The following is a 26,091-nucleotide window of genomic DNA, read 5'->3' on the forward strand; positions in this document are numbered from 1 at the left end:
CCTTGTCTTAGTGTTGAGCACAGATTAAAGAAATAGACATGTATGACACACAGCACGGACAAGCTGAATGGTAGCTATGTAAAAGCATTAAATAAAGCTAAAATCCTTTTCTTTTTTTTTTTTTTTTTTTTTTTGGCCAGACTATTCTGGGTTCAGTTTGCAGAAATTGAAATTAATGGAGGATGTTTAGAGGGCTTGTAGACACCCAACACTATGTTCTTCCATCTGAAATGCAGGACAGTACCTGATGAAACTAGCGGTCTTCACTGCATGTTTCATTGCTGCCAAGATTTCAAAACCATTATACAGAAGGAGCAAAACAAAGGGATGAGATGCTTATTTAGAGCAATAATCCAAAAGATGAAACTTGATTCTGCAAGGTTTTCAGCTGGATGTACAGGTTAAAACTGGCCGTGCTTTTGAAGCATTCACAACAAGAGCCGACCAACCAAAACTCTGCGCTCGCATCCGTCCACTCACATTGCATTTCTCAAATTGCTTTTTCTGAAACCATCGCGTCCCAAAGGATACGTGAGGGAAGTAGACAGATCTGCAAAATCCCACAGGTCCCACAAGGCCATGTTCAAAGCAGACACCTGAAGAACATAGGGAAGTGGCATCCACAGTTTGCGTAGCATCGTAGAACCGCTCAGAGCTCTGAAGATCTGGGTCTGCTCAAAGAGATGAGGCTGGCCAGTTTGGTCATGAAACTCCTACTGTGGCAGAGTCCTTGGTTTGGTGGATCCGTGTCCAGCTGACGTTGTAGGCAACTGAACCGAAGGTGTTGGTGTCCCTGATGACTTCAATTGGAAAGCAAAGGCCAGCCCAGGTTGGCTGTCCATCCCGCTCTCAAGGTCCTCCACTGTATGAATAATCTGCCTTGTTGTGCATCACCAGCTTGTTATCTACGAAGTAGAAACTGTCCGACTGTGTCTCGTATGGATGGAGGATCATCTCTCGAACTGCAGGGGGAAAAGAAAAATCAATTGTGTTAAACAGAAGCCCTGCTGAGACAACAGGCTGCGCTGGCTTTCCTGTAGACTTTGTTTGAAGGCTCTTTTAAGGAAACTCATAACCCAGACATGTTGAGGCACCATACAACATCTAAGGGCTCTACCTATCCTCAGAACACTCTTGTGGTGTGACAATAAGCAAGCAGCAGTCAATCATTTCCACAGGCTGCAGTATGAGGACAAGGTCACTGACATACAAGATGAGAGGTTATAAAGAGCATAAGGTTACACAGATTTAATTCTGATGCCCACACTAAAACACATGAGATAGCATCACAGTGACTGAACTTACTGAGATCCTCCGAGAGCTGTGGGAATTCATAGATGTGCTCACACGTGTTCTTACTGCTGGGGATGCAGAACCCAAACTCAAAGTCAAAACTCTTCAGCAGCTGATCGCGGAAGTAATGCCTCTCAATCATGCGGAAGTTATTGATGGGTTTGTCCCCTACTGTGAATTCCACCCTGGAAAGGAAGAATGAGAGAGAAATGAGCTTTCTGCTCAGGTAAGGGTTTCGAGCACCCCTATGTCAATCACTAGAAGTTCCTTATTGCACTGGCTTGCCATTCAAGCTTATTTAATTCTTCTGATGGGTATTAAAAAAGCAGATGTACAAATAGACCCCTTTGGTCCTTTTCTGCTTTATAAAGGGGGAGAAGTTAGAACCAGCACTGTATATACGTTTCTCTTTGCCACAAGGCATGACCTCTTAGAGAAAGGTAGGTGCTGGTTACACACCACGTGCTGAATTTCAACCTAGAGCAGGAGTAACACACATCAGTCCTTCAGAAACACACATTTGGAGCTGACAGAACTCTCACACTGCAGACCAACTTCTAAACACCTGAATAAAATAAATTTATACTAGGTTTATACTAGGAGCTCTAACCAATGGTCAGTAGAGCACTGTGGACTTAATGCCATATTAGCAGTGGGCATACGCTCTTAATTAGATTGAATTTAAACCTCAGTGAAGGTAAAGAAAAGCAGATAACAAACAGCTACCATGTAGTGACGCATATCCCTCTAAAATACCTAGTAAAGACACAGAAGCCCACCAGCCTGCTCCTGGGGGGGGGCAGAAAGCAATAATTGGGATATTAGGGAAAAATTCTTCTCCAGAGAGCAGTGCTGCAGTGGCACAGCTGCATAGGGAGATGGGGAGGCACCATCCATCCATGGAGGTGTTCAGGAACCGTGGGGATGTGGCACTGAGGGCCGTGGTCAGCGGACATGGTGGGGTGGGAATCTGAGAGTTCTTTTCCAACCTGAATGATTCTGTGATTGTATATAGGCTAAAGTGATGGAGGAAACAAGGCATCCAGCAAAGATGTTGGGAGATCCCCATCGCAACAAAACGTCCCTATTAAATCAACTCAACTTCCTGGTGGGATCGACGAGCAAAGAGCCACTTTTTACACATCCCAGTAGGAAAAGCAGCACGAGGAGCTGTTACTTACGTGGCCCCCACCTGGCGCAGGCGAAGGAAAGCTGGGGTGAACTGGTAGCGCACAAAGCGCCCCGCGTTGGGGTCAATGTCCTTCTTGTCATTGTGTTCACGCTCTGCAAAAGTGCAAAGACTGCATTGGAACAGCATTCCTTCCTAACAATCCCACTGTGGAAACTGGTGGTTTATTCCTCTGCCTCGGTGGCAAAGCTGCGCTCTCTTTTCTGTACCCTGGGGCCAACCGCGTTGAGTTGGCAGAGTTGGAAATTGGTTCCCCTGAACAAAAAAAAAGAACTGAAGGTCCCTCTGGCAGAACAGCGAGCAGACAAAGAGCCCTCTGTGTAGAGCCTGCGTGAGCATGACTGTGTATTTTCACTAAGAAAACATATATTCCGAGCAAAAAAGATTCCCAGATGAACGTTTGAGGCTCTGCCACCAAAATACTATGAACTATCTATTAGAGATTCTAATCCTGATTTTTCCTTGTCAAGGAAAGGTGAAAGTCTGGTTTTTGAAAGCGGTTACAGATTGGGAGCTTTAGAAATTATCTGTTCACTGTTCAATAGAGGATACTTAACAAAGTTAGTATGCAGTAGGTCCAAAGCAAAAGCAGCGTTAACCACAGCACGATGTTAAGCAGGGAGATTCTTTGCCATAGGACACAGGAGATTCTGCATTGGCTCAAGACGTTGGTACATGGGCTCAAGAAATAAGGGTTATTAAATACAAGGACATCATCTGCACAGTCATACATGAGCTGACGGGCTCATGAGCAGCCAACACACGCTGACCTCCTCCTCCTTTGCTTCTATTTACAACATCCATCTGTCCTTTCTCATCACAGATGGAGGTCATAATACAGGAGCAATTAATTCTGCCCGCTGTATTGGTACAGAGGAATACCTGAACAGCGTTTCTGCTGCAGGTTGGGAATCCAGCCCTCCTGCAGGTGAAAGTTTCTCCTGTTTGAGGGGACACGTTGAGTAAAAGGGATGAGAACAGGCCAAAGGAAGCAGGTGTTAATAATGGTTCGTTCACAAAGGCAATCCTGTGCGCGCACAACCCACCTGATGCTGCTGGCTTGGTGATTTCAAACAACACTGTGCCTGATTCCATGTCCCGGATTTTAAACCTGGTGAAGTCTATTTTGTAAACGTTTTCCTCTGGAGTGCATAGGTAATCTGCAGAAGAAAGCACACCGACATGAAGGCTTTGTGCCTACGAAGGCAGAGCCAGCACCGCGTGCTCACACTGCCCAGCACTCAGAGGTCGTCACCTTTCCCCAACTTCGTGCCAGTTGCTTCTGGATCCATTTCTCCTTAAGGGCATTGAGAGCAGTCAGCACCTGCACCAAATCCTTGCCTGCTCAGGGTAAGAGGCTTTGCCTTTTTAAAAACTGCCCTCTGGCAGAATGTGAGCACTAAGCAGCTTTACGGGCACTAAGCCGACTGCACTGACTGCAGCAGGATCCCCCTCCCCACGCCATCTCCCCTCTCTCCAGACAAAGCACGGCCTCTTCCCTCTGCCAACACTCATCCCACGCAAGGACTCATCATCCCTCGGCACTGAAAATGGCGTTGAAGCCTTTCCCTGTGCTGGGAAGCAGGGAGCCCAGGGCACCTTCCCCAGAGCACAAAGGCAAGTCTGGAGCTGCGTCTGTCTGCAAGTTAATTATTAAGTGCTTTCCTCCTGCAGAATTCCTGCCCATCCAGCACCATGGCAACAGCTTTACCCCCTCCTTGGCAGCAGTGTTGCTACAGAAACAGTGTCCATGACTCATCCACAGGAGAGGAGAGCAAATCAGAACCAGCGGAAGGGAGAAAACCCCAAGCAGAATCCCCACCGGGCTCCTGCCCATCACTGCCTGCACCCCTGCACTAGTTTTGCCGATAGAAAATATTCAAGAACCTTGATTTATTTTGATAGGTGCACCCCTATCTAATCAGATGGCGTCTGGGGAAAGGAATCGTGGAATCATTCAGGGTGGAAAAGAGCTCTCAGATCCCCAGATCCAACCCACCCCACTGCGCCCACTGACCACAGCCCTCAGTGCCACATCCCCACGGCTCCCCAAAGCTCCAGTAGATGAAATGGATCATTACAAGAAAGGGAGTTTTTGGTTCTTGCTTCTTTCACTTCCTCCAAAGCAGGTAGCGTTGTTTCCCTGCCATGAACCCAATAATGACAGTGCCTTCCTGAACAAGCCCTCACTTGATGCACCACTGATGAACAAGTGATGAAGGAATGGACACACGAACATCTTGGAAACCCAGCAGATTGTCTCTTAGTCTGCAATACCCAGGGGAAGTACTACAAAAACAAATCACAAAAGGGGACCCTTTCCTCCTAAAGTACAGTGGTTGCCCTATCCAGACCCAACTTTATTCGTGTTCATTCATGAACTCCAAACCCAAAGTTATTCACGTTTATGACTATCTCAGGAGAAATAGAACAAGATGGCCTTAAGTTGCACCAGGAGAGCATCAGGTCAGATATTAAGAACTATTTACTCTCCAAAGAGAGGTGATGCATTGACAATGCTGCCCAAGGAGGTGGAGGAGTTGTCATCCATAGAAGTGTTCAGAAACCACGGGGATGTGGCACTGACGGCCATGTTCAGCGGACATGGTGGGCTCTGTATCAAGCCCAAAGATCTGCAAATGCCTGTCCTTACCAAGTAGGCTATTTAGTAGATGAAATTGGGTGTTACTCCCAAGGGGAAGAAGGAACTCAAGATCTGGTGGTGAAAAGGAATGTAACGAGAATTACAGACACAGCGACAGCGGCCTGCAGTAGGATCGCCTCTCCCCATCGCAATGACAAGAATTTAGGGAATGAGAAGATTCCAGCTGCCATCCGGACCTATTTCTTAACATGCATTAGCCATCAAGGTCAGCGACTATTTTAAAGACCACTCCCAAGGTGTAAGCCAGGTATAAAGCAGAGACGACTGCAGAGGAATTGCTGGGAGCTGGAGATTAGGAGATTATCAGATTGAAGAGACTCAGGAGGAAGCGAGCAAAAAATAGCACCAGCCCAGCCAAGACTCGGAGTGGTGACGCAGGACAGAGTGCAGGACCTCGAGGGGAAGGCAGGGCACGTTTCCATTAAGGAAAGAACTCAACCACCTCCCTGCCCTCTGCCTCACCAGTTCAAGTCCCACAGCTTTCCATTCCCCTCGCCATCCCTGTTGGGGACAGAGCAACCCGAAGGCCTTGGCAAAAGGGTCAAACCCGCTCAGCTCAGCCCTGGTGCTACCCGTACCCCATGTGCACTCCCCTGGAGATCTCACAGCCCATCCTGCAGTGTGAGAGTGCTAACAAAGCCCTTCCTCAGCACAGCACTTCAAGCTGGGAGCCGTCACCATGCCTTGAAAAGGTTCGTAGCAGCGTCTGTTGTGCTGCTGAGGGAAGAAGTCACGGTGACAGCAGCTCGACACAGCTCTGCAATATGGCTCTGCTGCAGGAAATCTGCCTATCAAAACACTTCCACACATCGCAGCCCCAGACAGTGATTCATTAACCCCCCCACCAACACCCCCAGTAATCAGGGCTCCTGATGCAGTGAGGGGTCTCAATTAAACAGGGAAGGAAGGGAAAGTCGTGGCTTCAGGAACAGCTCTGAAGATTGATCTGCACGCATTGCTTCACGATAACACAGCTCAGCTGGAATGCAGTGCACCCACCAGGTGCCTGCCCTGACCACTGGGCCCCTCAGCCAGGCTGGCTAAAGCTGCTGCCTCTGAGAGATCCCAAATGACAGCTCACGGAAGAGATTACTTTCAGAAATGATTAAGCACGCCTTCCTTATTTTTAGGCTTTGTTTTGTAAGTGTTTCCAAGTATGTCATCAATCATTTATCCAACCTCTCGGTTTGCTAGCGTCAAAGATGCCCTCAGAACAAAACTTGCAATATAAAACCGAAGATAAGCCTTATCCCAGCAGCACAGACAAACCGTGCAGTTGCCCAGAGCTGTGCTATGCACGGTGCTCTCAGCCTGAAGCTTGCCCTTGGTTATGCATCAGTTTGACAACTGGCATCGTCACGTGGCAATAGGGGGATGGCAAACGCCGCGATGCCATCCTCCTGCTGACCACCCCATGGCTCCCATCCCAAAGCCAGACAAAGAAATCAAAGCTGTGCTGGAATTAACCTCGCCTGCAGGCAACGTGGGAGCAGCACAGCGTGACCTAGCAAACATTCAGCCTGGTCGAAGGCGACAGGGACAGTGCTCAGCTCCTCTCCCTGCCCCACAACGCAGGACGACGTTGGCAGACGCACACCCCAATAACTGCAGACACACCGCTCTGATCCTCCTGCTGCTGCAGTAATTAATTGCAATTTGAACTGAGCTCTGCCCTGCTCCTTTGCTAATCCCAAGTTAATCACGTCACAAGGTTTTCCTCTTTTTGTAACCGCAGTTGGATGAGCAAGTAACGAATCCTGCTAATTGCAAAGAAAACGGGTCCCTCTGCTTTACACCTAAACCCAGCCCTCCAAAAGACCCAGACACACCAGAGCAGCACCTTGGGTCCATCAGTTTGACCCTAGCGTGCCCAGAAGTGATGGAGGATGTGACACTGCAAGGACACAGCACTGATATGCAGGACAGCTTGCACGCTCCCCCTTTAAGCTTATTAGAAAGGCATCAGGAGCAGAGCCACGAGCAGCAGAATGAGTTCAACAGTGCGAGCTGCTGCAGTACTGGCCTAGAAGTTGGGATAAAAATGAGTTATCTGGAACTGTGAGGGATGGCCACGGCACCAGGGTAGTGCTGCAATTCCTGCCCAACCATCAGCTTCACGTGAGTTGGAACACCTGGATCTGGGCGTCAAAACTGGGGTCAGCAGGATACAAGTGGCCGTGGTCATGAGTTGGGATGACTTGGTGGCATAGGCACTAAGATTTGCAATGGAAAGAGTTAATTCAAGTAGTTTGAAGAAGAGAGCTTTCCTAAGAAGGAAAAAATGGAAGAGGAGTGGGAGAGAAGAAATTTTAACCACATACTTCTCCATCCACTAGTTTCTGACTGGTGTAATACCCTTTAAAAGCCATACATGACCATGACACCACAAAGTCCTTGCCAGCTCCTCTTTTTCTCCTGATGTTAAAACACAGACAGGGGGAACTATGTGCTGATCTTTCTCCTGGTCCAAGCAGCAATCTCCATGCTCTCTACCTCATATCCTCCTTCCCAATTCCAGGCATAACAAGCCACACCCCAGATACTGCCCTAACTACAGGCACCAAGGCTGCATACTGTACACACCAAGCTGCGAGGAGAAAGAATGAGGAAGGAGTTGTACCTGAGCTTCCATACAAACCTACAGGGATCTACGCACCAGAGATGGTGTGAACTTGGCCACATCCACAATGCATGCAGGTTCTTTTGGATCACAACTTCACACCTCCACCATACACTCGAGCAGAAGCAGAGAAAGACACTTTATGGAGAGCAGGAAAGATGGATAGGAAATGCATGCGAGCGCTGCCCCACGGCAGCAGAACTGCTCTCCCTGTGGAGTGATCAGCTCAGCCTTCCTGAAAACATGGGTGCTTACCAAAAGCAAACAGCAGCATCAAGGCCAGGGTGCCCAGAGTTGAAGCCACGTGAGGTCTGCACACCCCAGTGGCAGGGGGGGGCCACATGCCTGCAGCCCCCCGAGAGGGCACAGCTGCATGCAGAGCCACGTGGGCTCCCAACAAGCAAAGCACTGAGCACAGCCATGGCTGGGACTCACCATCCAACTGCTGCTCTTCCAAGCGCGCTGGCAGCACGCTCCAGTGCCTGCTGCTCTGATTTCTGGGCCTGGGCAGTGAGTCACAGCCCAGCACAGCATCTCAGCAGGGAAACAGACACAGCAGACCCCCCGGACCAGCACTCCCTGCAGGGCTTCCTCCCCTCCTTCCCTCCACCCAACCCGTGCTGCTCCCTCCCCAAGGCTGCCTGCATGCCCCGATACCCACAGCCACATCCTTTCTTTCTGGGGCTTCTCGTGGCACAGCTCTGCCTGCAGCCCTGATCCTGCTCCAAGCACAGCCACCCATCACTGCCCCTTCCTCCCCTGCAGCGAGACAAAACACACGGGATGCAAAAAGGCCTTTTGGGGGCAGGAGGACACTCCACAGCCAGGCTGGCCTGGTGCATGTGCCATCTCCCAGCTCATCACGCTGCAATCCCAACAGGTCCAACAGAGCTGCTGCCACACAAGCACAGCAGCCCCTTTAGCCCCATAGGATGCTCTCAAGACCACAGCAGCCCTACGGGGGTGAGAAAGGGGAAGCCAAACAAACAGGAAGGCTGCAGGACGGTCATAACACTCCTCCCCATTGGATCTGTGACCCCATCTGAGCCCCTGTAGCTCTCCCCTCTCCCGCAGCTGGGGTTTCAGCCTGGCCCACCCATAGGACGGGCACAATGAGCAGCATCCCACCTCTGACCCTGCTTGGGGGGGAGGGGAGGGTCCCACTCCGTAACGTGAGCATCCCTGCAGGTCACCCCCACCCCTCACCCTCTAAGCCGGGTCTCCCCTCGCACCCAAAGCACTGCCCCATCCTTCACCCCATACAAACGCGGCGCCCCCCCCGGCCCCGTACCGCTGGTGACCCGCTGCAGCCCCAGCACGTCGTCAGGCCCGATGAGCGCTTTCCGACCCAGCTCCTCCTCGGTCCTCGCTGCCGCTCCCCCGGCCCCGCCGCTCTTCTTCACCTTCATGGCCCCTCCGCCTCCTCCTCCTCCTCCTCCGGTGTGATCGGCCCCGCTAAGCGCTGCCGCCGGCCCCGCCGCACCGGGAGGGGCAGCACCGCCCCCTGCACGGACCGCCCCCCGGCACGGCACGGCACAGCCCAGCCGGCAGCACCGCCCGACATCGCTCCCAGATCCCCGCTTTGCACCCCGACAGCATCGGGCTGAACGCGTTTCTTTTTCACCTGTACGACCCCAAAGGGGTTCCCCCCAACTTGAGAGCTTTTAGGTTAACGTGCCCAAGGGAAAAGCTCGACCCCAGTAATAAGACCCAAACCCAGTGCTCACCGACCCCATTAATAACCACCTACCAACAGCTGAACCCCACAACCCCCCTCCCCACTAAGTGCTGCAGGCTACGTACCTTTAACACAGGACTCGAGGTGGACAAAACCCGGGGAGCAGGAGAGATTCGCACGGCCCCCGCCCTGCCATCCAGCCCCCTGCACAACGGGGCAGATGGGGCAGAGGGGTTCTTTATTTACACATGAGCACAGCGCAGGGCTGTGGGGCGCATGCAGGTCTCCCTCCCTTCCCTCAAGTCTCAGTAAGAGGAGTGCAAGCAGCAGTTCTGAGTGGAAGGTGCAAGACTCTGACTGTGAGCATCTCTCACCCCTGAAAGCAGCTTCTTCCCACTGTGGAACACACCCCCAGTCCGGGCCTGAGGCAATGCAGTTCAGGGTGCCTGCCTGCACCATGATGCAATGCATTCCGTGGGGTCCCAGCCCTAAGGCAGGGCACCTTCCATGGGCTCAGTCCATCTTGGTGGGTTCCTTCTTGTTCTGCCTGGCCTCCCGGAGCATCTTAGCCAGGGACAGGAGGATGGGGACAGCCATGGGCAGGAAGAGGGGGATGTAGATGGCAAATTTCTGGTCATCCGGGAAGTAGAGAAGATGGAGAAGAGAAGGGTCGAAGAATGCCCGTTCCGAGGAGGTGACAGCTTCCTTGCTGGCCTGGAAAGCTGAGTGCAGACGGCCCTCAGCCAGCTCTGCCACGGCATCCTGTGCTGCAGCCACCGCTCGGTATACCTGCACAGCAACACCACAGCAGTCAGTTCTCAACCAGAGAAGCAAAGCTAAGGGGCCTTGCTCCTGGGCAGTGCCCCACTGCTCCGTACAGGGCCAGCAGCTCCTGGCCCCCTCTACCCCCCACATCAGGGTGTCCCAGCCCTACCTCTGAGGCGACATCATCTTTGATGACGATGTTACTGATCTGGTCTAGCAGCTGTGCCAGCGAGGTCAAGGTGGTGGACACAGTGGCAATATTCTCCAGTGTATGGGCCCACAGCAGGCGGTCCAGCTCCCAGTCGGCCAGTCCTTCATTCCCTGGGCTCTCCACCAGGAACTCAGGGGGCAGCTCCTCCCGAGAAATCCCAAATAGTAACCTGGGAACAGATGGGAAGGTCCCAGCCTGCATCAGGATGCACAACGCACGTGCTCCTTGCTCTTTCCCCTCTCTGGTGCACTGAGTCCCAGCAGGGCTCAGCTCACACCCAGCAGCTTCCTGAGTGTGGGGCAGGATAAGCCTCACACACATCAGGACACACAACAACACTCCTGACCAGGGAGCGGTGTTGGTTGGTGGTCAGCACCCCAAAAGCCATAGAAATTCACCCCCAGCCTCCCAGAGCCCACAGAGGGGCCGAGCTGGTGGGCTCCAACATGGAGTCATGGGGGCTCTGACCCCATCAATGCACATGTGGGCCTGGGGAGGGAAAAGCAAGTCCTCACCGGAGCTGGGCCAGGAAAACCTCCATCACTCTCAACATGTCCACATCCACATGCAGTGGGAGAGAGGTCTGGGGGGAAGCAGGGACTTCAACATTGTAAATCTGCAGGAGAGTGCGTCAGTAAGGCACGGCCAGAGCCTTATGGGGAGGTTTAGCACTGCTAACATCACAGCCCCATACCATGATGCCACCCCAGCGGGGGCTGTGGAAGGCATTGGTGGCCACTGGGGCTCCATCCTTGTCATGAATGTAGAGTGGGGAGTGGGAGCGCTCTGGGACATACAGCAAGAAGTTCAGCACAGGGTAGAGGGAGGCAGCGCTGGAACCTAAAGCAGAACTGAGTCAAAGAACTTCCCCTGGTCCACACAGACAAAGCACAGCCTTGCTCTTCCTTAAGCTGCAAGCCTCAAACAGAGCACTCAGCTCAGAAGGTCTCAGGCAACCCCAGCGCAATCATGTGGGGTAAAAAGGTGCTGTAGGAAGGGAAGGGGCACAGGTGTAGGCACAGCTGTCCCCACCTCAGCAGAGCCTGATCCCACCAGAGTGGAGTCAGGAGCGGTGCTCACCCAGCCGAGCCTCCACAGGGTTGATGACATGTGGGAGGCTGTGTGCACTCAGGATGAAGCTGGAGGACTCCTTGTCAAAGCGTGGAGTTACTCCAAGAACAGCGTAGTACAAGATCTGCAGGGACACGACACAGATGTTGCTGGCACAGAACATCCCAGGGCACGTGGCAGGACCAGGGCTGGCTTCTCCCCATAACCTCTCCCTGCCCTCACCTGTGAGTCAACAGAGAAGTTGGCCACAAGGTTCAGCTTGTCCAGGACGGGCTGCACATAGCGGTTCACAGCACCCTCGATGTCCCAGTCCACATCATGCGACTTGGGGTCAGGGTTGAGAAGGCTGAAGGTGATTTCGTACCCTGCCAAGCACCCAGAGTGTGAGGCACCAGCACAGCCACCACCTGGTGACGCCAAGACTGGGCAAGTGGCTGCAAGAGAGCTCCCCAGAGCCACAGGACCTGACACCCTTTCTCCCAGGCTCTCCCTGATGTGGGGTCACACTTCAGTGCCCCAGCACATATGGATCACAGTGCAGGTCCTGTCCCCAAGCAACGGACAAGAGCAAAGGGAAGATTCTGGGGGCCATTATCCCAGAAGACATTCAGGGTTGCTACAGGTAGAGTAGGAACAGCCTCGCTCCAAAATGCAGCTGGCCTTCTGGGGGACAGAAAAGGAAACTGGGGTGCAAATTCATACCCAGGCTGGATTTCAAGTGCCGCCAGGCGTCAGGGCCAAGCTGACCATCAGGAACACGGTCTGAGAGGGCAGCAGCGATGGAGCTGGCCGTGAAAGACATCACCTGCATGAGCTGCTGGAGGCGGGCATGGAGTGTGGCCAGGCCCTGCCCAGCCCTCACCACGGCGCTGCGATGCTTCCCCACGTAGATGTTGACACCCTGGGGAAGGGGCAGCAGTGAGGACTGGGAGCAGAGACAGCTCTGCTAACACACCTAAGAGCCTGGTGCCACCCGTGACAACCTGAGGAGGAATGTGTCCCCATAGGGTACCTTCAAGGGACAAAATCCCACGTTCCTCCCTGCTCCTAACGGTCCCATTTCTTACTAAGGGTTTTACAGCAAGACCCTTTACATCACTGAACCCCAGGCTGCATTCTGGTAGAACAGGGAACATAGAGAACTGTGGGTTTCCTCCAGGACAGCCTGCCCCAAGCCGTAACATTCCACAGAGGATGGCACTGCAGGTTGCCTCCCTACCTGAGGCAGGAGAGAGGAGGTTTCAGGAACCACATACACAGTCAGAGAGCCTGGTGGAGAGTCTTGCAGTGCATGCAGAGCAGCATCAGCCTCTGAGGAAGACAGATCCATCAGCAGAGCTAGGATTTTCAATCAGCTCCCCATCCCACAGGCAGCAAAGCCAAGCTTTGGGCTAAGCCAGCCTCGGAAAGCAGAGCTGCTCGTCTAGGGCTGAAGTCGTGCTGCAGAGTGCCCACGTGCAGCCCTTCCAGGAGGGAAAAGAACACAGAGGTACGGCGGTGCCTGCTGTGACCCCTCACTCCCATACCTCGCACCGTGGCTGCTCCCAGCGCCGCCTCCTCCCGCGCCGCGGTGCCGCGATAGGCCGTCTCGATGCGGGACGTGACATCGGATCGTGCTGCCAGCGAGGGAAAAGACAAACCCGGGATGAAAACCCGAACGCAGCCCTCAGCGCCTCCCAGGCGCAACGCGGAGGGCTGGCGGGGCAGACCGCGGGGCTCTTACAGCTGACTGGCACCCGCTCCTCCCGCACGTCCCCGTACGGCAGCCGCCGGGGCAGATCCGCGGGCACCGAGCCCGGCAGGAAAACCACCGAGACGCTCACGGCCACCTGGAACTGTAAGAGCACGGCGTGTCACGGCGCGTGTCACGGCCCATCTCCGGCCCGCCCACCCGCCCGCAGCCCCCGCCGCTCACCGGCAGCCGGCCCAGAGCCGCGATGTCTCCGTAGGGCAGCGCGGCGCGGTACGTCTCCGTCGTTTTCCACCACAGCGGCAGCCCCAGAAGCACGGCGATGGCGGCGAAGGACAGCGCGGCGCGGCGGCCCCGGGAGCGCTCTGCGGGGACACCCGGGTGAGGCTCCGGACCTCGCTCTGCCCCAGCCCGGCCGCGACGAACCCGGCCCGAGGCGCGGTGCCGCCGGTACCTGCTTCATCAGCCGCTACCGCCGCCGCCGCCGCCGCCATCTTCTCTTCCCGTCCCACTGAGAGGGCGGAGCTTATGTCCAGCTCAGCCATTTAAAAACTCCCGGCGCAAGGCGCGGCCAATAGGAGTAAATCTACAGGAGAGGTGGCTCAACTATGCTGGCGGCGTAGCCAATCAGAGCACTGCGGGCGGGACTCGGTCCCTACGGGTGCCGCAGAGGGTCAGGCGGTGCCCACGAGTTTGCGAAACGAAGGAACGAGGAAGCAGCGCTCCTCCCCCACCCCCAAGCAGCCCCACGGCGGGCTGAGGCCGGGCGCAGCTCATCGCGTGGATGGGAGCAAGGAGCCAGGCACAGCAGCGCTGTCTCTACCGTTTATTATTCGCTGTTAGGCTATTTTGGTACACGGGGTGCACACGAGAACACGACATGAGCGTCCCGAGGGCGACGTTGACCGGGACTGCGAAGCTACGGCTGGGGCAGGGGCACCCCCAGGCCTCCCCTCCTGCCCTCCACACGGCCGGGCCCTCCCCACCCACTCTGGCCTGGCCAGAGCCCCCTTTTCCCTCTGGGGGGACCCAGGCCTCCCCCTCATCCTTTTGGGGCCACCTTCCCCTCCCCTGGTGGCTGGGGTGGAAGCGGGGTGGTGTGAGCAGTGGCAGGGGGGTCCGGGGCGGGGGCCAGCAGGGCCCACTGGAGGCTCAGTATGCGTGGTTGGCCACATAGAGGGACTGCCCGGCGGCCCCCGAGTCGTCCCCGCTGCCCTCATACTTGCCCAGCGCTGCCAGACCGTTCACCTGTGGGAAAAGAAAGCATCAGGCCGTGGGGCACAGCCCCAGCACCCCATAGGCATGGTCCTCAGTGCCCTCCACCACCTCCAGGTGTCCCCCACCCCAAATGCATCAGCGTTCCACCAACCACAGGGACACGGCCCTTGGTGTCCTGATCCTTCTGCAGAAACGCAGCCCTCAATCTCCACTGTCACCCACAGGGACATGTCTTCTCCAGGTATTCCCACCACCCTTCATTCTTGGTGCCCTCACTGTCTACACAGACTTGATTCTTGCTGTTCCCGCCACCCGTAAGGACTTCATTTTTGGCCCTCCCACCCTCATAGAGCACAAACGCTGGCACCCCATCCCACAGGGGCCATCCCCCATCACCTCTGCACGCTTGACGAACTCCTCGGTGGCAGCATTGGCGTTGTCCCTCTGGCCACGCCAGGCGCTGAGCGCTGATGCCTGCAGTGCCCGCCCATAGGAGAAAGTGAGGGCCCACGGCCGCACCAGAGGCATGTGTTGATGGCATTGAGGTTGATGGAGGCTTCCTCCTCACTCTGGCCCCCAGACAGGAAGGTGACACCTGCAGAGAGCAGCATTATGGCACCAAGCTGACCACACGGCATCGCCTTCCTGTGGTTTCCACCATGTCCTGGGGGCAGTACCTGGCACGGCTGGGGGCACGGTGCGGCGCAGAGCAGTGACAGTGGCCATGGCGATCTCCTCGGGGCTGTACTTGGTGGGCAGGAATGCCCAGGTGTCACCATGTTGGGCTTCAGCAGGGTCCCCTCCAGGTAGACGTGGTGGTCGCTCAGCGCCTTGTAGACTGCCGCCAGCACCTGGGAACAGACAACATGGAGTTTCGTGGCATGGGATGGCACGGCACATCCCCATCCCCCTGCCTGCCCCACTGCTCACCTTCTCTGTCACATACTGGCACCGTTTGAGGTCGTGGTCACCGTCAGGCAGGATCTCAGGCTCCACGATGGGCACAATACCGTTCTGCAAACACCAGGCAGATGGCATCGCAAGCACATTTTTGGCCCCGTAGCAACATAAGGCAAAGCCCAGACCTGGAGGTGATGCCCATTCTGGGAGTGTCAATTCTTGGCCCCACAGGCAACGTTCATGCTTGTGGGGTGATGCCTAGACCCACAAGTGATGACTGGCCCAAACAAAGATGTCTGTTCCACGGGGCAATGTTTGGCCCCAGGAGCAGATACCCATCCCCACGAGATATTACCCAGCCTATGTGTTGATGCCCAGCCCCACAGGTCAATGCCTGGCCCATATGGTGATACTCATCCCAAGGTCAACGCCCAACCCCCAGGTTGATATCCATCCCTACAGAGCAACATTCATCAGTGCCCATCACTATGGGGCAACATCTGTGAGTCAATACCCATCCCATGGGTCAGTATCCATTCCACAGGGTGAGATTCTTACCTGCTGGCAGATGCTGGCATAGCGGGCCAAGACGTTGGCGTTCTCCATGATGGCCAGGGCAGAGGGAGTATTATCACTGATTTTCAGCACGCAGCGCCACTTGGCAAAGTCAGCCCCATCCTTCTTGTACTGGGCACAGCGCTCCGACAGCCCATCCAGACCTGCCGAGCAGCACGTCAGCCCCACGGCCCCAAATCTCTCACCCTCACCCCACATTTGCTGCGCCTACCCTGCGTGGTGGTCTCCCCATCTGTCCCGGCCAGCGGAACGACACCTTTGTCCACCTATGGATGGATGAATGGAGGGTGAACATCGATCCCCCACGACCGTCCCCAAGCACCCAATAAACCACCAGATTCTGCCCCCACCTTGATGCCCACAACGATGCCCTTATCTTTGATCATCTGGACGAAGGGAGTGCCATCGTCAGCCTTCTGGTACATGGTCTCGTGAAAGAAAATGACCCCCCCGATGCACTTCTTCACCCTGCTGTCGGCACTGAACAGGATCTGGCGGTACAGCCGGCGGTTCTCCTCCGTGTTCTCCACCCCAATCTGGTTGAGGCGCTTGGCCATGCTCCCTGCGGGCACCCAGCACCGTCACCCACAGGGGAAGCACTACAGGACGGATCCCCGTCTTTCTCCCCCATCACCCCTCCGGCTCTCAACCCCTCACTGACCCACGGATTCATCGGCGGCCAAAATGCCCTTCCCCGGGGCCACGATGCGCAGCGCGATGTCCGACAGCTCCTTCTTCTGCTCGGCTGTGAGCGCGGGGTATTGGTGCGTCATGGTGCTGCCTGCCGGCGGACGAGGGCTGAGTCACGCACCGCCACCGCCAACCCCCCTCCACCCCCCCCCCCGTGCGCACCATCAGCCCGCACCCTACAGGGATTGGGACCCCCGGAATCCCCCCGCCCGCCCCCTCCCCAATCCCCAGCCCAGGGCACGTGGCCCCCCCATAGGGTCACGTTGCATAAGTCCCGAGCGGGGCAGCGCCTCATGGAGGATGCCGGAGAGCTCCCAGCCATTTTGCTGCCTGCTCGCCCGCCCCCAGCCCAGCCATCTTGAGGGAGAACGGAGGGGGGGGAGGGGGGGCTCGGAGCGGGGCAAGGGGGTACGGGGCATGGGAATAAGTGGGGATGGGGGTAAGAAGGCAGAGGGGTACCCCTGGGGGGTTTGGAGCGTGGGAAGACTGCTGGGTGCCGGGGATGGGATGGGGATGCGTCGGGATACGGATACCCCAGAGGTGAGGAGATCTCGAAAGTGGGAGACCCCAAAGTCGGGGATGCTCCGGGATGAGGCCAACGTGGGAACGGCAACGCGCTGCCCCCAGGCCGGTCCCCTCCGGGCAGTACATGCATCGTACCGGCTCAGGAGGTGCCCCGCGTTCCCTGCAGCCCCTCCGTACCCGCGAACCCCTCTGCCCGAATTCCTCTCCCTATCCCGGGAGCCCCGCGGTACCGATCGCACCGCACACAGCCGCCGTCGGGACGGCCGCTCCTTCCGTCGGTCCTTCCCGGCTGCGCCCCGTAATCCACCCCGAACCCAGATCCCAGTTCCCCGTTCCCGGTTCCCCACTTACCGTGCGGGACCGGTGACGACGGGTACGGAACTGCGGGCTGAGAGCTCCGGCCCCGCGGTAAATGGGGCTGCGATGCCGCAGAGCTACGTGACCGGTGGGGCGGGCCCGGCGGGCGGCACCCGGTAGGACCAGCCCCCTCCCCCCCCCCCCCGCACAGCCCCGCCTCGCCGCCACCGCAGCGGTGGCACTTCCTACCCCCCCCCCCAAAAGCGTGTGTCCCCCTCCCACGTGTTGCTCTCGGGGTCCCCGAAGCGATCGGTTACGACTGAGGACCCCCCTGTGCCGCCCCGCTTTGCCGTCGGGGATCCCCCTTCCCACCGGGATGGGGAGGCAGCAGTGCCACCGCCGTGTCACTTCCTCAAGTGTTCGGGGAAGTGACAAAGCAATGTCACCCGCGGGACAGGGCCTCACTGTCACACCCTGCTGCTATAAGGGACCCCTCCCCCCAAGGCAAAGACCCCCTTCTGCCATTCACACCACGGATGGGACACCCAAAGACCCTCGCCCCCTTGCCATTGTGGGGCACACCTAGGTCACTCTCTACCACTATTAGGGATCCTGCTGTGACCCCCCCCCCAGCACAGGGTCCCTTTGTGCCACTCACCCCATGGGATGGGAGCCCCCACACCACCCCTTGCCGCTCCTAGGGACCCCCACATCCTCATGCAAGGACTCCCCATACTCCCCCAGCCCCACAGAGACTCAGCACAGTATGGGAACCCCACACAGAGAACAGCCCCCATCCCTCAGGTCCCAGCAGAGCCGCCCCAAACCGGCACAGGGACAATAGCAGCGTCCCCACTCGCCCCAGGGGATGGCTGCCAGGGCTGAGTGCTGCTGAATCCCCGCCGTAAAAGGAGGGCTCAGCACTGGTGTGGCCCTAATCCAGGGCAGGCAGCACATGCTCCCCCCTCAACCCCCCCCCCCATCATCATCATCCCAAAGCTGGGCACACCCCACCCCATGGATCCATGGGTCACATCCACTCCCACAGCAGCGGGGTCACAACGGCAGCAGTGCCACCCACACAGGCAGTAAATACAGGCGTGGGTCAATGAGGGCAAAGGAAGGTGACCCCAAGTGCCTGCAGGACGTGAAAAATCAGAGCGCCGCACTTGTTGGAGTGCTGCTATTTTGGGCTGCGGGGGGGGGGGGGAGGGCGGGGGGGCACAGAGAGCATCTTTGGAGTTGGGAATGGCGAATCCTGTGGGAGATGCTCTATGTAGGGAAAAAGGAGGCCTATGGGATTTCCACCCCCCCCCCCCCCCCCAAGGAGTAACACATCGCCATGCAACAGGTTTGGGGGGGGGGGGCAGGATGCAGCTTCCCATCCCCTCCCGTATGCCCCAAAGCAGGAGGGGGGGGGGAGGGGAATCTAGGCCAGGAGGAGGAGCGGGGGCCCTGGGGAGGGAAGCTGGGTCAGATGGGGTGGGAGCTTTGGGAACACGGAGCCTTATTGAGAGCAGCACCAGGGGGGAAGCACATCCATGGGAGGGGGGGGGCAGGGGGCGTCCCCAGGCAGGGGACAGGGTGAATGTCAACAAACTTTATTCAATAAATAACGATGGTGTTAAGAATGGCAACGTTTCACGCTGTGGGTTACAGCAGAGCTGGAGCTTTCTCGCTGTTTGGCTTCAACCCCAGGTGCTGCAGGAGGGCGCCGAGCTCTGGGGGCACCTCGGGGAGGGACAGCAGGACCTGGGAAACAGGAGCAGGGTTAGGAGATTGGAGGTACTGCTGCAGCTCCCAGAGGGACGGGAGCAAAGATGCCGGCATCACCTCACCTCCTTCACTGTCTCCCGCAGCTCCTCGTGGTTCCGCAGCATCTTTTGTGCATGGCTGAGCCTCAGCTCCAAACCTCGCACCTGCAATAGGGTGAGGCCATAAGGACACAGCCCTGGGAAGAGGGAGCAGCGGAGTGTCTCCCCCCTACCCCATACCTGCTCCAGGTAGTTCCCTGACACCACCACATTCTCATCCTCCTTCTCCAGCAGCAGCAAGCGCAGCTTATCCACCTGCAAGCGGAGCAAGGATGGGCGCTCTGCACTCCTACCTGCACCAAGGGGCTGCAGGAGGACCCAGCCCCACAACCCCAACCTCATACCCACCTCCTGCCGCAGCAGGACGCGCTCCTGCACGTGGGCCGAGACCCCCTTGGCCTCCTGTCCTCTCATCTCCTCCCACAGCACCTTGGCCTCCGTCTCTGCACGCTGCAGCGAGCGCTTCAGCTGGGTCACCTCCTCCTGCAGCCTCTGCAAAGGGAGGCAGTGGGGCAGTGAGAGGGGTCCCATTACTGTCCCCCCCTCCCAGGGTGTGGGTTACCACCCCGCTGTAGCCCTGCACGTACCGTCACCTCCTCACTCTTGTCAATGAGTTGCAGCATCTTCGCTTCCTGCTGTTTCACAACGTCCTGCAGCTCCTTCTCGTTCTGCAGGGTCAGGGAGCGGGGTCAAGCTATGCCCCCCCCCCACACCCCAATGGCACCCTCACATTTGAGGTCACCCAGATCCTGCTGTCCCAGATCCCAGCCCAACCCAGTTCAGCTCTGCCCTGGCCCAGTTCTGGGGTGGGGGGAGGCCTCACCTGCAGCTTGCCCTGCAGCGCCTTGTTCAGCTTGGCAATGCTGGCAGCCTGGGCGTCCATCCGCTCCTGGCTCTCAGTTGTCACCTTCTCCAGCTGAAGCTGCAGGTCACAGCTGGATGGGGGGAGGGAAAAGGGACACAATGGGGCTGAACAGGTGGAAGATCACAGTGCATCAAAACCCCTCATATGGCCGTCCCCAGTTGGGAAGGTCAACCCGTGCCCACCAGCTCACATTGGAACAGCAGCAGGGCAAAGGGAAGAGCCCATGCCCCCATTACCAAATTCCATGTAAGCCCCCTCCTGCCCCCTCCCAGACCCAAACCTCCCCACTGCAGCCCCCCCCCTGGACTCACATCTCTGCCTGCAGCGCCCTGAACTCGCTCTGCTCCAACTCTTGGATGCGGGAGCTCAGCACAGAGAGGTCAGACACCACGGCCCGCAGCTCAGCTGCCTGCTCCATCAGACCATCCTCGGGCTCTGCGGGCAGGGGGCTGCTCAGCAGGGTGGTGGGGGGACACGCTGAGGATGTGAGGGGCAGGGACAGTGTGATACCTGGGGGCTTCGGTGTGGATACAGCCCTATCCCTGGCAGATAGGCTCTCACATCCAGTGCCTTCATCACCATCTGCAGAAGGGCAGAGTGCACGGAGGGGAGTCCAGGAAGAGATGCCCCCCCTACAGCCTAGGGGGTCCAAGACCAGCCCCACAACCTGGTGACCCCCAGAGCCTCACCTCTTCCTGACACCGCCTTCAAAACACTGCCTACAAAGGACCCCCTGGCACGGTGCGGTGTGTGGCGGGCAGGTGTGCGGCACACGGGGGTCCAAGCGCTGCTGTGGGGGGTCCAGGGCCCACGGGGGGTCCTCCAGCCTGGGGTCCAGGTCTTGCTCCTCGATGGGACCTCATCATCATCATCCTACAGGAAGGAGGGGATGTAGTGCTGGGGGTGCTCCGATGGCACGTGTGCCCTCTTGCCCCCATAAGAGGGTCCCACCTGCTGAGGCAGGGCGGCTCGCAGGCAGTCAGCCAGCTTCTGCAGCCTCGCCTTGCTCTCAGCAATGCCTGCTGAGCACCAGGACACCCTGTCCCTCTTGAGCTGCAGGTCCTGCAGCTCCGCCTTGGTGCTCTCCAGCTCCTTTTGCAAGGCTGCTCGTTCCTCCCTGCAGGGGGGAAAACAATGTGAGCAACTCATCCCAACCCGGAGGCAGGACAGGTTGGGGCGGGATTTGATTTGCTTTAAGGCTTTCTCCAACCTCAACGACCCCACGCTCCCACCACGACCACCTCCACCCATGCCCCAAAGGGTGCAAAACCGGCACTGCTGAGTTCCCCAACCTGAATTACTGCCCTCAGCCGGAGCTGCTTTGCCTAAAGCTGTGCCTCCCTCCCCCCATGCACGCAATGGGACTGTTTGCCCAACCCCAAGGGCTCGGGTAGCAGGAGGAAGCACAAAGTCATACTGCAGGCCCTGGTGGGCTTCTAGCAGCTCCTCGTGCTGCAGGCTGCACTCCTGCAGCTCAGCCAGCGTGGATTGCAGCTTGGCTTCCACCTCCATCAGCTGCCTGCGGGACATGCGGTTCTCCTGGTCCAGAAACTGCAGGATAAGGTAGGAGGGGGGGGAACAATACACACAGCCATGAGCACCCCTTGCACGGTCCTATTCAACCAAGGGCAGCCAGCCAAGCCCCCCAAAAGCATGGGACATACACGACACACACAGCTGGGGGGAATTATCCCGAGCATCACTGTGCGTGCAGCCCTACGTGCGGGCTGTCAGCGCCGCGGGCTGCTGGCTCTGCTGGCCGGCTGCCACCTACCAGTGGGGACATGTGACACCGTGCCACGTGCCGTGCGCCCTGGCTCTTACCTCCCGGCACTCTGCTGCTTCCTGCAGCTCCTGGCGCTCCCGCTGCAGAGCATCCCGCTCCTTGGTCAGCCTGACACCAAGGGATGGATGGGGATAAGCCATAGGGGGGGGAAGAGGGATCACCCCAAGGGATGGGCTGGGGGTGTTGAGAGGGGCTTTGATGGGGCAGGGTGAGGTGCCAGGGGTGCAGACCCACCGGCTCATCATCTCCTTCTGCTCCTCGTAGTCCTGCTGCAGCGCGTCCTGCTCCTGCTGCAGGCTGGCCAGCTGCTTCATCACCGTGCTCAGGTCTGTAGGCGAAGAGATGTGAGCACAGAGACACCCCACACTCCACTGCCACCCCCCTATTGTGCCCTTCCCCCTCCCCACTACCTGTGCTGAGGCGTGAGTTGGTGACTGCCAGCTGCTCCCCCTGGGTCACCGCATCCTGCAGAGCCTGCAGGGTTTCCTCCAGCTGCTGAGACACCTACATAGATGCGGGGTTAACCCAGAGGATCCCACACATCAGAGAGCACTCGCGTGCTCCGTTCCCCATGTCCTCCATAGGACAGCCCCCACAAATCCCCTTCCGTATCTGGAATCGCTGAGGTGCACTCCGTGGCCCCATTACCTCCTTCTTGGCTTGGAGGGCTTCCTCCACCTGTTGCAGCGCAGCATCCCGCTCCTGCAGGCAGCTGTGCAGCTTGGTGGGGACGTCCCGCAGCGCAGTCATGCAGCGAGACACCAGGGCACGCACCTGCTCCCTCTACAAAGGGACAGGACAGCCCCAGGGTGAGCTGAGTGCTGGTGACATGGGTGGCACCCGGTGTCGGGACAGCCCTCACCTCTCCATCCAGCGCTCCTCGCTCCTCCTGGAGGTTGGCAAAGGTCACATCTATGAATTCCCGGAAGGGCTGAGCCTCTGCAGCCAGGGACACCTAGAGGAGAGGAAAACAGGGAGCGTTGCCACGGGGGTTGCTTGGAGCACAGCCCTAAGCCAGGGCTACGAACCCCGCAGGGTGTGGAGGACACAGCATACCTGCTGTTGGACAGCAGCTGCCAGCAGCGTGCTCAGCTCCTGCTGCAGCTCCAGGCTCTGCGTGCGGGCACCAATCTGGGCAGCAGCGTGGGAACGGAACGCCTCCAGGAAACCATCGCTCTGCAAAAAGGGGTGGCACAGCTCAGGGCACATCACCCCCCATCCCTGGGTGGGGATAGCAGCGTCCCCACGTGGGACACGTTACCTCCTGCTTAGCACGAAGGGCTTCATCCGCGTGTTGCTGTGCAGCATCCCGCTCCTGCAGGCAGCTCTGCAGCTTTCCGGGCACAGCGCGCAGCACCGCCTCGCACCGGGACACCATGGCACGCACCTGCAGCCGCTGCAAAGGGACGGCAGCCCTCCTCCAGCTGCCATCTGCCACCTCCCTCACCCACATCCCCAGAGCCACCTCCTTGCCCCTGCACTCACCTCCTGCTCCAGTGCTGCGTGGTCTTTCTTCATGCCCTGCAGAGCGGTGTCTGCAACATCCCACAGCGCACGGCGCTGCCCAGTCCATGCATCCTGAGGAAGGGACAATGAGGGCACCGATGGCACTGGGGGTGGCAGTGCCCAAATCCCATACACCCCAACGCACCATTGCCTCTGCTGCCCGCACCAGCTGCCGTGCCAACTCCTGCTCTGCTCCACGCTGCCGCTGCACAGCCTGCGCCTTCCTCCGCAGCTCCACGTAGAGGTCGTGGTAAATCCCCTCCTCCTAAAGGCAGGGCAGGATGTGTGCCCCAACAGCACTTCTACACCAGCACTCCAACCCCGTGCCGTGCGCCATGCTGATCCCAAGCCCTTCCTGCACGCGGTGGGATGCAGCCCTGCAGGAGGGGACACTCACTCACCCCCTGGGGCCGAGTGACGTCAGTCTGAGTGTGTGCATCCCTCTGCCCTGCTGGCCCCACAGCAGGGAGTGGGCGCTGGCAGTCCTGCCAGTCACGCAGCTGCAGTGAGAGGGCCTCAATGATGATCAGGGTGCTCTCCAGCCGTCCCTCCAGCTCTGCTCGTGGCAGCAAACGCAGCTGCTCCCGGGGACAGCTGTGGACAGAGGGAAACCTGGTGGTTGGGAATGGGACACGGCCTGGGAGCCCATCCCCATACCCAGCAGGGACACGTACTGCCAGAGCAGAGAGTCGGTCTCAGCAGCGCTGTCCTTGGCACCAGCAGGTATGGATGTGCCAGCACTCCTCTCCTCCGGAGTCATGGTGGTGCCCATAGATACGGTGAGCACTGGGGTGACACTGGTGCCTATAGCCATGGTGGGCACTGGGGTGACACTGGTGCCTATAGCCATGGTGGGCACTGGGGTGACACTGGTGCCAATGGATCCAGTGGATACCGGGGTGACACTGGTGCCAATAGATCCAGTGGGCACTGGGGTGACATTGGTGGCAATGGATCCAGTGGATACTGGGGAGACATTGGTGCCAGTGGATCCAGTGGGCACTGGGGTGACAGTGGTGCCTGCAGCCATGGTTGGCACTGGGGTGACGCTGCTCCCCACAGGTACAGTGGACGCTGGAGTAACAGTGGTACCCATAGACACAGTGGGCACTGGGGTGACACCAGTACTGACAGCTGCAGTAGGCACTGGGGTGACATTGGTGCCAGCATCCCGCCACGACACAGACAGGGGGAGGCTGTGCCGCAGGGACTCCAGCAGGGATGAGGCAGGGAGAGTCCTCTCCAGCCACACCAGTGGCATTATCCAGGACACAGCCCCCAGGGATGGCTCAGACAAAGACACTGGGGTGGCTGCCACTGCTGAGTCTACAGGCTCTGACCCCACTGCCTCAAGCTGGGGGGAGCACTGCTCTGGTGGGGCAGGGCTTGGGGATCCAGCCATCCCCAAGCTACTGTGATGGGGAGGAGTACCTACATCCCCATTCTCAGCCAGAGGTTGGGAAGCCACGGGGCTGCAGGAGAGATCGGGGGGGGCCGCTCGCCACCTACGGAATGGAGTATCCTGCGGGGTGGAGGTGCCTGGGGGGCCTGGGGAGGGGCTGCCAGGGGTGTCCAGAGTGCAGGGCCCCACGGAGGTGCTGCCAGCAGGGTCAGGAGTACGCAGCTCCAAGGAAGTGCTGCTGGGGTGGTCTGGAGAGGGAGGTAGTGGGGGGAGGAGGCTGGGAGAGAATGGGAAGGGCACTGGGGCACTGCCATGGGGCTCTTGGGGAGCCCTGCTGGGGGTCTCTGGGGGGCTGGCTTCTTGGGGAGCATCATCTGAGGGCACCAGGGTGTCAGGCCCTGAGGTGGCATCATCTGGGGGCTCTGGGGCATCTGTAACAAGGGTGGCATGGCCAGAGGGTTCTGAAATGCTGACGGGGTCTGGGGTGGCGTTGCCTAAGGGCCCCAGGGGGATCTTCCGGGGGCTGAAGTCAATGCGGCAGGGGGAGCATGGGACAGCAGTGTGGGGGAGCCCAGGGGCAACGCGGCCAGGGGGGCACTGGGTGCGAGGCACAGGAGTGTTGCCATCGTGGTCCTAGAGAACGGAGGGGAGAGGAATCAGGGCAGCCCCTCGCCCTACCCCTGTACCTCCATACCCCCACCCATTTCCTCCAGTGCCCCATACCCTGTAAACCCTACAGCTGCCCTCCAGCTCATCCCCACACCCGTATCCCATTCCCTTCCCTAAACTCCCCAGTCTACTCCCCCATACCCTGAACTCCCCCCAGGTGCCCCCCAGCTCCTGTACGCTCCCTCCCATCTCCCCCCCGCCACCGCACCGACCTTGAGCCGCAAGCGGCGGAGCAGCGGGGTGATGTTGGTACGCTCCGCTCCCTGCTGCAGCCGCAGCTCCTGCAGGGGCCGCCGTTGTGCCTGGGGAACGGGCACCGGGGGGTCAGCACCGGAACCACCGCATCCCCCCCCCGGCACGGACCGAACGGCGCTGCGTCCAACCCTCCAACCGCCCCTAGAACCGCTACCGGGACCCCCAGCCACCCAGCGGAGCCGTCTCTACTGTCATACCGGACACTCGGTCGGGCAAAAAGCGGCTGCAAGACCGGGACCAAGACCAAGACCAAGACCGGGACCGGGACCGGGACCGGGACCGGGACCGGGACCGGGACCGGGACCGGGACCGGGACCGGGACCCCCGACGCCATCCCCCCCCCCCCTCCCGTTCCCCGCACTCACGGATTTGACGCGCGCTCCCCGCATGGCCGCGCACCCGCCAC

General features: G+C 58.4%; 4 protein-coding genes across 5 annotated transcripts; all 4 read right to left on the bottom strand.

The window, feature by feature from the left end:
• Positions 1-849: 849 nt before the first annotated feature.
• Positions 850-9,188, bottom strand: UNC119 (unc-119 lipid binding chaperone; the record flags this gene model as incomplete). Of its 2 annotated transcripts, none has more annotated exons than XM_079545335.1 (5): positions 850-962; positions 1,306-1,478; positions 2,475-2,577; positions 3,529-3,642; positions 9,059-9,188. In XM_079545335.1, 5 exons carry the CDS (start codon positions 9,174-9,176, stop codon positions 850-852), a joined length of 621 nt encoding a protein of 206 aa, XP_079401461.1. The 2 variants fall into 2 exon arrangements, with proteins under 2 accessions (XP_079401461.1, XP_079401460.1); XM_079545334.1 differs by having other exon boundaries at positions 2,475-2,594; positions 3,522-3,642; positions 9,059-9,176.
• Positions 9,189-9,958: 770 nt separating this feature from the next.
• PIGS (phosphatidylinositol glycan anchor biosynthesis class S) lies at positions 9,959-13,727 on the bottom strand (the record flags this gene model as incomplete). Its single annotated transcript, XM_079545208.1, has 12 exons — positions 9,959-10,234; positions 10,380-10,590; positions 10,937-11,037; positions 11,116-11,261; positions 11,502-11,616; positions 11,715-11,857; positions 12,195-12,393; positions 12,712-12,803; positions 13,019-13,108; positions 13,216-13,327; positions 13,408-13,547; positions 13,637-13,727. The coding sequence occupies 12 exons, from the start codon at positions 13,725-13,727 to the stop codon at positions 9,959-9,961; spliced, it is 1,716 nt and encodes a 571-aa protein (XP_079401334.1).
• A 607-nt stretch (positions 13,728-14,334) lies between these two features.
• ALDOC (aldolase, fructose-bisphosphate C) lies at positions 14,335-16,649 on the bottom strand (the record flags this gene model as incomplete). The annotated part of the gene is given in 10 exon segments (XM_079545342.1): positions 14,335-14,430; positions 14,797-14,924; positions 14,927-14,995; positions 15,078-15,152; positions 15,155-15,251; positions 15,331-15,414; positions 15,859-16,019; positions 16,088-16,142; positions 16,227-16,434; positions 16,534-16,649. Coding segments are annotated over 10 exon segments (1,089 nt in total).
• A 2,392-nt stretch (positions 16,650-19,041) lies between these two features.
• SPAG5 (sperm associated antigen 5) lies at positions 19,042-26,074 on the bottom strand (the record flags this gene model as incomplete). Its single annotated transcript, XM_079545290.1, has 25 exons — positions 19,042-19,140; positions 19,227-19,307; positions 19,383-19,457; positions 19,551-19,694; positions 19,790-19,870; positions 20,026-20,137; positions 20,379-20,544; positions 20,757-20,940; positions 21,019-21,184; positions 21,485-21,618; positions 21,892-21,961; positions 22,088-22,181; positions 22,264-22,357; positions 22,502-22,636; positions 22,716-22,808; positions 22,910-23,029; positions 23,115-23,249; positions 23,339-23,431; positions 23,505-23,624; positions 23,761-23,953; positions 24,034-24,104; positions 24,426-25,394; positions 25,643-25,732; positions 25,840-25,908; positions 26,051-26,074. 25 exons carry the CDS (start codon positions 26,072-26,074, stop codon positions 19,042-19,044), a joined length of 3,612 nt encoding a protein of 1,203 aa, XP_079401416.1.
• Between the last annotated feature and the right edge of the window lie 17 nt (positions 26,075-26,091).

Source organism: Tetrao urogallus (genome assembly GCF_951394365.1).
Source record: "Tetrao urogallus genome assembly, chromosome: 20".
In the NCBI taxonomy this organism is placed as follows: domain Eukaryota; kingdom Metazoa; phylum Chordata; class Aves; order Galliformes; family Phasianidae; genus Tetrao; species Tetrao urogallus.